This window comes from Oncorhynchus masou, chromosome 12 (genome assembly GCF_036934945.1).
Source record: "Oncorhynchus masou masou isolate Uvic2021 chromosome 12, UVic_Omas_1.1, whole genome shotgun sequence".
Lineage (NCBI taxonomy): Eukaryota > Metazoa > Chordata > Actinopteri > Salmoniformes > Salmonidae > Oncorhynchus > Oncorhynchus masou.
Window position 1 is genome coordinate 22,603,807 of NC_088223.1, and position 12,546 is coordinate 22,616,352.

The 12,546-nt window shown below is 44.7% G+C and overlaps 1 protein-coding gene across 1 annotated transcript in view; it reads right to left on the minus strand.

Annotated features, from left to right (window-relative positions):
- Positions 1-5,214: 5,214 nt before the first annotated feature.
- Positions 5,215-12,546, minus strand: part of LOC135549277 (CUB and sushi domain-containing protein 3-like) — a 302,916-nt gene continuing 295,584 nt past the window's right edge. Inside the window, exons 6-8 of the mRNA XM_064979296.1 lie at positions 10,506-10,618; positions 5,567-5,763; positions 5,215-5,352 (exon numbers count right to left, since the gene is read on the minus strand). Coding sequence (XP_064835368.1) covers positions 5,215-5,352; positions 5,567-5,763; positions 10,506-10,618 — 448 coding nt within the window. The remainder of the gene's footprint in view (positions 5,353-5,566; positions 5,764-10,505; positions 10,619-12,546) is intronic.

Genomic DNA, 12,546 nt, shown 5'->3' on the forward strand with positions numbered 1-12,546 from the left:
GTCCAGACCAGGTTTCCACTGTGCGCATTCCCCTGAACTAAATTACCACCTCATCGAAAGGGGGATTGTGCAATAAATCACCAGGTCAACGCTGCGCTTCCCAAGAGTCACGTGTACCCATTGGTGCAGGAGGAGACGTTGGCTATGGAGTCGTTGGCTTCGTCACAGAATCTCTGGGACAGGGGTACATTCGGCCCTCTATCTCACCCGTCTCCTCAAGTTTCTTTTTTGTGAAAAAAAGGAGGGAGGTCTGCGTCCGTGCATTGATTATAGAGGTCTAAATGCCATCACGTTGGGGTTTAGTTACCCACTACCTCTCATCGCTACGGCGGTGGAATCATTTCACGGAGCACGGTTTTTCACAAAACTGGACCTCAGGAGGGCGTATAATCTGGTGCGTATTTGAGATGGAGACGAGTGGAAAACCGCGTTTAGTACCACATCGGGTCATTATGAGTACCTTGTTATGCCATATGGGTTAAAGAATGCTTCCGCTGTCTTCCAATCCTTTGTAGACAAGATTCTCAGGGACCTGCACAGGAAGGGCATGGTTGTCTATATCGATGATATTCTGATCTATTCCGCCACCCGTGCCGTGCATGTGTCTCTGGTGTGCAGGGTGCTTGGTACACTGCTGGAGCATGACCTATACGTCAAGGCTGAGAAGTGTGCGTTCTCCAAACAAGCCGTCTCCTTCCTGGGTTATCGCATTTCCATCTCGGGGGTGGTTATGGAGTGTGACCGCGTTAAGGCCGTGCGTAATTGGCCCATTCCAACCACGGTGAAGGAAGTGCAGCGGTTTTTAGGGTTTGCCAATTACTACCGGAAGTTTATCCGGGGTTTTGGCCAGGTAGCGGCCCCCATTACCTCACTGCCGAAGGGGGGGCCGGTGCGTTTGCGGTGGTCGGCAGAGGCTGACAGAGCCTTTAACAGGTTGAAGGCGCTGTTCACCGATGCACCCGTGTTGGAGCACCCGGACCCCTCTTTAGCTTTCATAGTGGAGGTGGACACGTCCAAGGCTGGGGTGGGTGCCATGCTATCACAGCACTCTGGTATGCCACCGAAACTCCGCCCCTGCGCTTCCTTTTGGAGGAAGCTCAGTCTGTCGGAGCGTAACTATGATGTGGGGGACCGGGAGTGGTTAGCGGTGGTAAGGGCCCTGCAGGTGTGGAGACACTGGCTTGAGGGGGCGAGGCACCCTTTTCTCATCTGGACCGACCACCAGAATCTGGAGTATATCTGGGCAGGTAGGAGACTGAATCCGCGTCAGTCAATGTGGGCCATGTTCTTCACCCAATTCAGGTTCACCATTAATTATAGACCAGGCTCCCTGAACACGAAGGCCGACGCACTGTCCTGTCTCTATGACACGGAGGAACGGCCCATCGATCCTACTCCCATCCTTCCAGCCTCTAGGCTGGTGGCACCGGTGGTATGGGAAGTGGACTCGGACATCGAGCGGGCGTTACGGGTGGAACCTGTGCCGCCTCAGTGTCCGACAGGTCGCAAGTACGTTCCGCTTGGTGTTCGTGATCAATTGATTCGGTGGGGCTCACACACTACCCTCTTCGGGGCATCCTGGTGTGGCGAGGACAGTGCGGGGTCTCAGGGGGAAGAACTGGTGGCCCACCTTGGCTAAGGATGTTAGGTTCTATGTCTCTTCCTGTTCGGTGTGCGCCCAGACTAAGGCTCCTAGACACCTTCCTAGAGGGAAGTTACAGTCCCTCCCCGTTCCACAACGGCCATGGTCTCACCTGTCAGTGGATATACTGCCCGATCTCCCCCTGTCTCAGGGGAACACTACGGTCCTGGTTGTTGTGGATCGGTTTTCTAAGTCCTGCCGTCTCCTCCTGTTGTCCGGTCTCCCTACAGCCCTACAGACTGCAGAGGCACTATTTACCCACGTCTGAGTGGGTGCAGCGCTCCAAGGAGACGTGGAGAGCCGTCCAGGAATCCCTCAAGCAAGCCAGTAGACGGCAGAAGAGGAGTGCTGACCGCCACCGCAGTGAGGCCCCCGTGTTTGTACCGGGGGACAGGGTCTGGCTTTCGACCCGAAACCTATCCCTCCGCTTGCCCTGCCGGAAGCTGGGGCCGCAGTGTGTGGGGCCCTTCAAAGTCCTGAGGAAGATAAACGAGGTGTGTTATAGTCCCTTTCTATTTTCACATTAACCCCTTGTTTCATGTGTCTCTCCTCAGGCCAGTGGTAGCTGGTCCCCTGCAAGACAGTGAGGTGCCGGAGGTCCCTCCGCCCCCTGTGGACATCGAGGGGTCCCCGGCGTACACTATAGGTGCCATTCTGGACTGAGGTGAGAGGCCTGCAGTACCTCGTGGACTGGGAGGGGTAAGGCCCGGAGGAGAGGTGCTGGGTACTGGTGGGGGACATCTTGGACCCGTCACTGTTGAGGGATTTCCATCGTCTCCATCCGGATCGCCCTGCGCCTCGCCTTCCAGGCAGCTGTCGGCGCGCTGCGAGAGTTGCGCGTAAGGGGGGTGGGGTACTGTCACAACTCCTACCGAAGATGCATCCCCTTCCTGTTCGGGTGGGGCTCGGCGGCCGTTGTCACCAGCCTACTAGCTGTCACGGATCCTTTTTCCCCTTTCTGTTTATTGGTTTTACCTGTTTTGTGTGTAGGCTGATTAGTCGGGCTATGTTAGCCAGTAGGCCCGCCTGCTCTTTGTGCGGGTTTTGTGTTGCTCTGAGCACGTTCGATGTTGACGTGTTTCGTTCGCAGGTTTTTCACCTGACTGTTTGAGTCCCCATGTTTGGGGCATTTGTTTAGTGTGCGCCCTGTGTTTCGTGGGGTGGCTTATTTTCGCCGTGGGTGCAAAAAATAGCACTACTTGTAAATAATAATTTTTTCTTAACTGAATTGCCTAGGTAAATAAAGGTTAAGTACATTTTTTTTAAATGCGGTTTGAGACAACAGCTCTATTGCAGTTCAGTACATCAGCCAATGTCCATTCCAAGATGTGACGATTGTCCTGTGTCCTCAGTCACTTGATCTAAAGATACAATATATCTTATATGGTTAACCAAACCCTGCAAACAGTTAATGATTTGAGAAACCCATCTATTAATTGTATCTATGTGGGGTAAGCACCTTTATTGAATTGTGTGTGTATGATAATACATATATTTTCGTTAACAGAACATGTGTATATTGTAATGTGTGCCTTTGAAAGTTAATTGACGTCATGATATGGCTGTCTCTCATTGGTCAGATGCATTATGGGAAGTGCTATTTAAACTCAAGTCTTTTTATTTTTTGTGAGACAGAGATGGGTAATGGGTTGGCATGCTGCTGGATTTTCAGGCATAGTTGAAGCCTGGGGTTTTCTCTAGAGTACTCTAAACTATGAGTTAACCCAGATAAGTTTATTAGGACTATCTTTTTGTTCATCAGCCTGTTTGTTATTTTGGTTGTAAATATTTGTTCAGTCGCCAGGATTGTTCCTCACTTCCAAATAAAAGCTTCACCATGGGCATAAAAATCTGCTCTCATTGTCTTGGCTCCTCACTGTTAAAATCTTACCGCATGGGCCAACCTCACACACCTTAGGATGACCTTGTTCTCAAAGACACATTTTATGAGTGCTATGAGTTCAGATGAGAGCCATACTAAACCTAATGGCACCATTGAAATACATTTCTCTCCTGGGTGTATTTATGATTAAAGTTAATGCAAAGAGCAGCATTATAAATGGTGAGCACACAGTGTGACATCAGCTTCTGTGACAATTACCATTTTGAAAGAGGTGCTGGCAACTTCCCTCGTTTATAAAAACGTTGCTGTTTGGAATGTTTTCCAAAGTAATTGGAATCATTGTAAACATGATGCCCAGTACAGTCAAAAAAATTATATTTTCTGAGTTTTATATATACAGTACAAGTCACAAGTTTGGACACCTACTCATTCCAGGGTTTTATCAAAACTATGAAATAACACATATGGTATACAGAATATAGAATATAGCCCTATTTGAAAGACCAAGTCCATTTTATGGCAAGAACAGCTCAAATAAGCAAAGAGAAACAACAGTCCATCATTACTTTGAGAGATGAAGGTCAATCAACACGGAACATTTCAAGAACTTTGAAAGTTTCTTCAGGTGCAGTCGCAAAAACTATCACGCGCTATGATAAAACTGTCTCTCATGAGGACTGCCACAAAGTTATCTCGAGTTCAAGTAACAGACACATCTCAACATAAACTGTTCAGAGGAGAACGCGTAAATCAGGCCTAAATGGTAGAATTTGAGATTTTTGGTTCCAGCCGCCATGTCTTTGTGAGACGCATAGGTAAACGGATGAGCTCCACATGTGTGGTTCCCACCATGAAGCATGGAAGAGGTGGTGTGATGGTGTGGGGTGCTTTGCTGGTGACACTGTCTGTGATTTATTTTGAATTCAAGGCACACTTAACCAGCATGTCTACCACAGCATTCTGCAACAATATGCCATCCCATCTGGTTTGCGCTTAGTGGGACTGTAATTTTTTTTCAACAAGACAATGACCCAAAACACACCTCCAGGCTATGTAAGGGCTATTTGACCAAGAAGGAGAGTGATGGAGTGCTGCATCAGATGACCTGGCCTCCACAATCAGCTGACCTCAACCCAATTGAGATGGTTTGGGATGAGTTGGACAGCAGATTGTAGGAAAAGCAGCCAACAAGTGCTCAGCATATGTGGGAAGTCCTTCAAGCCTGTTGGAAAAACATCCCAGGGGAAGCTGGTTGAGAAAATGCCACGAGTGTACAAAAGCTGTCATCAAGGCAAAGTATGGCTACTTTGAAAAATCTCAAATATAAAATGTATTTTGATTAGTTTAACACTTTGTAACGACCAACGCTGGACAGGAGAAGCAGGTATGGGGAGTCAGACATTTAGTAGGGAACAGATATAGAACACGACGGGAACAGCGTCAACACACGGGTAACATGGACATATGACAAACAATGCATCAGTGGGGAACAGAGCAGGGAACTGACAAATATAGGGGAGGTAATAAACAAGTGATTGAGTGAGTCCAAGTGAGTCCAAGTGAGTCCAATATCGCTGAAGAGCGTGACGAGGGAAGGCAGGTGTGCGTAATGATGGTGGCAGGAGTGCGTAATGCAGGGCAGCCTGGTGCCCTCGAGCGCCAGGGGGAAAGAGCAGGAGGAGACGTGACAGTACCCCCCCCCATCTAGGTGCGCCACCCGGCATCTCACCTAGGAGAGCTGGCAGAGACATGGGTGCTGGGCAAGCCGGTTGGGGTTAAACTCCCCACGAACCGGCAGAGCCTGGTGAGCCGGTTGAGGCATAGGAACCTGACGATCCTGCAGAGGCATGAACGCCTGTCGATCCCGCTATGGCGTGAAACCCCGATGATCCGGTGGAGCGTGACGTGGGTTGGGAACCCGCCGATCCAACCGAGGCAAGGAAACCTCTCGAGCCAACTAGGACGTGGAAGCTCGACGAGCTGGCTTAGGCACCCCCAGTTCCATCGGTGGTGGAATCCAAGCCCAACGTCACCAACAAAACAAGAAAGCTCATGGGATGGCTGGGTGAACAAGACCTGACGATCCGGCTGAGGCCTGTGGTGGGATGGGCACCTTCCGAGCCAACCGGGGCAAGGAAATCTCTGGAGGCAGCTAGGGCGTGGAAGCCCGACAAGCTGGCTAGGCACACCCGGTTCCATCGGCGGCAACCGAGGACCGACGTCACCACCAACAGGATCGCCAGTACTCCCCAATGCTCCGTGTGATGGCTGCAGCATTCTGTAATGACCGACACCGGACAGGAGAAGCAGGTATGGGGAGTCAGACATTTATTAGGGAACAGATATAGAACAAGACAGGAACAGCGTCAACACATGGGTAACATGGACATATGACAAACAATGCAGCAGTGGGGAACAGAGCAGGGTACTGACAAATATAGGGGAGGTAATAAACAGGTGACTGAGTGAGTCCAAGTGAGTCCAATATTGCTGAAGCGCGTGAAGAGGGAAGGCAGGTGTGCGTAAACGATGGTGGAAGGAGTGCATAATGCAGGGCAGCCTGGCGCCCTCAAACGCCAGAGGGGAAGAGCGGGAGTAGGCGTGACACACTTTTTTGGTTCCTACATGATTCCATATGTGTTATTTTATACTGTTGATGTCTTCACTATTATTCTACAACGTAGAAAATAGTAAAAAATAAAGAAAAACCCTTGAATGAGTCGGTGTCTCCAAACTTTTGACTGGTACAGTATTTCCACACTCTGAGGTTGGAATAATACTGTAAAATTGTGAAAATTATGATAATGCCCTTTTAGTGTAAGAGCTGTTTGGAAAGACTACCTGAAATGCCTGCCTGTTTTGGTGGGATGGAGTTTGGCCTGCCTGGTGACATCATAAGAAGGTACATGTTTTAATAGACCAATGAGAGTTCCAAACCTTTCTGCCAATAACAAATTGTTTTTGGTTTCCCCCACTAACAGACAGTCCTAGCAAAATTCTTGCTTGAGAAATTGCTCTTTGCTAAAACAATCACTGTGAGGGACCTAATTGTTACCCAGAAATGATTTGACATCGAGATAAAAACAGCTGCATTGGACCTTTCAGAACTTGAAATTAGAGGTTGTGTCTTTAAAGTCTTGGCAAGTCTTTATAAAAGTGTCTCAAGTCTGTTTCATATTCCACCGTATACTATCATTCGCAGGTTCAGTGTCCAGGTATTAAGTGGCCCAAAAACTCAGTGTTGGGTCGTGTTTAAGAACTGCCCTTAGCCCTGGTATATTGGCAATACACCACACCCCCTCTGGCCTTATTGCTTAATTAAACTGCCTTTGGCTGCTTAATTGGGAACCATACCAATGTAGAGCTAAAGTGATTGCATACTAAATGACTGATTTTATGGTGTAATTTGTTTTCATAATTAGATCGCGGCACCTGACACGCCGGTCTTGCTCACTGCTTAGTCGTCACAGAAAGGAAAGATAACTACAATAAATTATATAGCTAGAGTTACATATACATGTCTGTCCCGAGCGGTTTATGCATAAAGTACAGCCTGAAATATTAATGTGGAGTTTTTGGGAAGGGCTTTCCACTCCAAATTCCTGAACATTTGACACTGTAATGGTTAAGGGATGCTGATACACCTTTTGCTGCTTTGTGGCAGTGCAGTTCAATATGAATTTAGCTTTTAACAGTATATATATACTTGGGACCCTACATATAATTTCCCCTACAAAGTGTTTGGAATCAACTTTACTATTGATTCAATGATTTGCTTGTTCATGTGACTGTCTCTTCTCTCAAGACAATATCTACAGTATGTTTGCACCTTGCTTTAAGGTCAAATGCAGATCTGATTGTTAAAAGAAGATTATTTAAAATCTCACTTGGCAGAATTTAAAAAGACAATGTACAAGGTTCAAAGAAAACAAAATTGGTGTCTGGAATACTGGGTACCTAATAAGGAGCCTGATGCTGTAGAAGCTAACATGCTAATAGTAATGTCATTATGATATAGGCCCATGGTTGAAGGATCACATCTGACAGGAAAAAAGTGAATACCTGCCAAATTAATTATTTCCCCATGTACAATGGTAAATCCTAATTTACAATACTCTGCACAGGCCTGCAGTCTAATGATAGAGGAGCACAGGTGGTCTTATCAAAGATGGCAGTAGCTCCAGGGGAAGAGATAATCTGCGACACCAGTCTTCTGGTCATGAATTAGCATGAAGTCCTATTTCTGACTGGACTGCTTAGAGGAGTGGAGAAATTGTCTGACCTGTGACAGAGGTCTGTGCGATTCAGTATGATATAAGAGGGGCATTTGGAAGATTTTAATGCTAGGGAAGAAAAGATAGAAAGAACCCTGAAGGATAATGTTTGGTACTAATTGTTGACTGTTAGTTCCTCAAAGTTGTCTGAAAAGGACCATGCTGTGCCAGATCATGGGTAAAATTGCATTATAAGGGCCCCCCTATGTGTATAACATACAGAGCAACGACAGTAGATATCTGCATCCACATCAGGTAGTTAAATCTGTATGTTAATTCCTTTTCAATAATAGTGCTGAACAGCAGCTAGGCTGCCCGCATACAAATACAATAGTTAAGTACATTGCCTGGGTTCAAATTCCCTGTCAAACTTTGATTACGTTGAGACGTTGCAGCTTCAATTTCATTACTTATCAGTGGCTGTCTTGAGAAGAGCCGCAGCAGCATAGCCAATAACAGCTTCAATTCGACAGCCACTGACTGACTTCCTATGAGAGATGAGTTGAATTGAGAGCGAGAGCAACAGCTGGCTAATGTCAATAACTGTGGTTCAATCAGAGATGGGAACGTGCTTTTTCTGATGGCATTTCTGTCAGACAGAGCAGGTGGGTAAATTGGATTTTGGGGTGGTTTTGGTGTCCTACGGCACTTTGCAGCTGCTGTTTTGAAGCTGGGCTGCTTGTGGCTCACCAGGTGGTGTATACCTGTAAAGTCTCAATAAGAAGTCGCACACAGGGCCGTTCTCAAGGGGCAATTCATCCCTCGGCAGCATCAACAGCAGACATTAAGATAAAATCTCTATCTTCTTGTGAAGGGCACAAACCAATCTTGCCTGGCTTTTCACCTCCATCAAGTGTCATAAATGTGCTGAACTTCTCAAATATTGTGTATTTTAGTTGAAGGGAGTCTGTTTGATGGGAAGTTTGTCCATTTTAAAGACCATTTAAATCCACTGCTGTTCTTGGCACTAAGCCACAAAATAAATTACATTCTACAGTCCTTTTTCTTTGAGAATATCGATAATAAATACAAGTTGTGTTTAATAAAAGTCCTTGGGGTGTGACACTTTATATAGCAATGTCCAATTAAAAGCTCATTAGTAGGGTATTAGCAAAATGGTTCCCTAACTATTTACAAAGATTAGTAAATTATGAGCAAATCATTTATTCATCCCCTCTTCTTTCTTTGGGCTCTGTACATACAGACACTGCCCTTTCAGAGGATGTGAAAAGCGCTTGACCTATAACATTGTCCTCTGGAGAGGTGTCAAGGACAGAAATAAACCTTTTCAGATGCTCTGAGCTCTTCTCTGACTGCAGATGTCCATCTCTTTCTATTGGTCTTAAACCATGCTTCTCTACTATTAAAGGATATGACTTACAGTAGAAGTGTTTCATGACTTAAGCACACTCATACTCATACTCTATCATAACCCAAAATGTAAGGTTTAATTCAATTTTAGAATCGCAGAATGTAGCTTTAATGCAGCTGATGAGCTAAAAAGGAGTGACTAGTAAGCATTAGTTGTGGTGAGACAAGGAGGTGATCTGTCACTGTCCTCACTAACACTGACCTCCAATCAGAGGAGAAGAGTACATTCATTAACCTTTCACCCCCAATGTCCCTGGAGAGCAGGGTATGGCTCAATTCAAATGGAAGGCAGTCAATTCAGGAAGTAAACTGAAATTCCAATTAAATTATTGAAAAAAGGGCATATATTTCCAATGCTTTGTCAATAAACAGAAAAGTAGAAGCTATTGATGTCAAACGTTTTTACTTTTCTGGATTTTAAATTCAAATCACTTCGTGAATTGACTGATTTCAATTTGAATTGAGCCTAACCCTGCTGGAGATATAACCTGCAGCTGTATCTAACACCTCTCTGGGAAATGCAGCACATCATCGTACCCTATAAGGTGGTTCGGAAGGGGTGATCATTTTTTATCCAAAGTAATATCCCAAACTGTAAGAGCAGGCAAACATATTTCATATTTCAACCATGTCCCCCAATATTATAACATTTAATTAGTGTGGAGGACATTTTGAAAGATTTGGTTTATGGTAAATGCATGTCAGAATAACTCCACAAACATAACACACAGCAATGCAGAAGTGGGTATATGATTCTGGATGATCTGTTAAACAGTAGCTTAGGTTTGTTTTAATTAGAATCTTTGGAACATGATAAAATAAAAGAGACAGCTATTTAAAAAAGAGGAGAAAAAGTGATTTGTTGTTGATCTATTGATTAGTTTGAAATACAACAAAATCATGTTTTTAATTGACTGCTGTGCTGTGCATGATTGGCATTGCTACAGAGAAGCATTTCTAATTAAAAGTGAAAAACGAAAGCGCTGATTGCCCGAAAAATTTCTTGGAGAATTTACGTTTGACATTAAAAAATAAATATCTGTCTCTTCTAGTTGTAATTATAAACAGTTAGAAGGCAGGATGATAGAAAGACTTAGACTGAAACAAAAAAAATGAACATTAAAAGAAAAGCAAACAGCAAATCTAAGATCACAATACTATGACAAAAAGAAGAAAACTCATTGAGGACGACAGAGTGAAGAGGTGTCGGATTCTTCTCACTTTCAGAGCGCTATTTCTTGAGTCTCTCAGGGCTTTACAGGGATTACACTCTTATTTAAATGGACCTCCTCTCCTCTTACAAGTTTGTTCTGTTTTTAGGTGGTCAGGAAACTCCTTCCTAAGCGTCTTTGCGGTGATTGAAACAGAGGCTTACCTTGATAATGGGCGCTAAAGCCCCGATATCGATGGTTACTGTCGGTTACAAAATGTAGCCTCAGCCAGTTCTTGTTGCTGACAATAGGAGAAGGGACATTCATCCCAGATAACCTGAGGAAAAAAGAGGAGATAATCATTAGGCTTTTTACTGCACACTCAAAGTCAGCAAGTTACAACACTAGTGTCTATAAATGTGTCGGTCAATCAAAAAAGAGAACGCTTTTTTGTTGTTGTTGTTTTGAACAGTGTTCAGACATTGTAGCTACATAAGTAAAAACATTTACGAAAACTTGCAACTTGCAGACTGTAAGTCAGCAGACCTACATAAACATTGACACATTTCAAAATCCAAAGTCAAGTAAATGTACATTAATGCTGCTTACTATTCATAACTCAATGACATTAGGACATACAACTCAAAATAATGTTCATAGGGTAAGAGTCGGATGGTAGCAGCAGTAGCAGGGTGACACTGCTAGTCCTGTCCCCCTGGTGAGAACACTACAAAGAGAACCCTCAACTATACTCTATTAGTCACACACTGATAGGTACTGTACATCCCCCTGGTCAGATGTATAAACTTATGGAGAGTATACAAAGCATAAACTAAGTGTATAAAGACAATACGCATAAAGTCCTAGAGGGATAGCTACAGTGCCTTCAGAAAGCATTCACACCCCTCGACTTTTACCACATGTTGTTGTGTTACAAAGTGTGATTGAAATGGATTTGGTCATTAATAAAAGTCTAAGCCGTTGAGGGGGGGGGGGGGGCTCTAGCTCTGCCACCTTTCGCCGTAAATATGGAGGTGCGATATCGGAGGATGCGGTGGATTGAGACAAATCCAATGTAAAAAAAAACAGATATCTCTAGTTTAAACGTACATATTTGTGTCAATCGACTCTCGATTGCGATCTACACAAAATACTTTGTAATATGAAAGTTGAAGAAAAATCTCAATTTAATATAATCCTTTTTAAAATCTGGCTGTACAACGTTTTTTTTTTGGGGGGGGGGAAAGTCAAGGGGTGTGAATAGTTTCTGAAGGCAGTGTATATCCACCCATTAAAAATGTCACACTCGTATACCTTAATATGCATAAAGAGTACAAAGTGTATCTGGTCCTCGCCCACAACACACGTCTGGAAGACGAGTAGCCTGCCTCTGAAGTGTGCAGGTGATTTGTCCACGTGACTGTGCAGTACGGAGGAGGAGGAGGAACAGAGCACAGAGGTCATACACAGACCTCTCTCGCCCCCCTATTCCTCACAACCCCCACATCCTCCGGCCTTTATTGATGACTGACGGGATGTGTCATTAAAGGACACGGTCACATGAATCAAGGCTGACTGGCCGCCACAAGCTGGAGCTGTGCCATATCATTACCATTATCAATCTAAAGTCTTCTGCATTTCCCACACTGAAACAGAGGCAGAGATTATCAGACCCCTCCGGCTCAGAGCCCCTCCAATGCTAATTCGCTTTTCAATGAGGAACATTTGAAATTGGAAATGCAATTTGGTTTACTTTATGAATAGACTGGAATTTAAACAGAATTGATCCCAACCCTGGTATAGACCACATCCTAATTTGGATTATACAGAACATGTACAGTATGCAGGTGGGAAAATGTTAGGAACAGGCCCAATGTATAGAACTACACAGAGGTCCCAAAACGATAGCAGTGTGCAGAAGGTGTGGTGCTCTGCATGTGTAAAACCATTTCATAATAAAGCATTTATGGATGGCAAGCCTTAAAAATGTACAAGCGTTTGTGATAGAAGTCATCTGTGGAGGAACTGTCGTCTACTTGATCTAGCACCTACAGTACATTAGCAGTAAATTAGTACATTAGTACATTAGTAGAGCAAGAGGCAACCCCAGTTTATGTGAGAGAAGATCACTGGCCGCGTGGAGCGTTAGTGTCACGGATCCCCCTGGAACTTTCTTTGCGCACACCTGGCCCCTATTCCCACTGATTAGTATTTGTATATATGTGCCCTTTGTTCACCATGGTGCTGTCGATTTATTGTTACTAT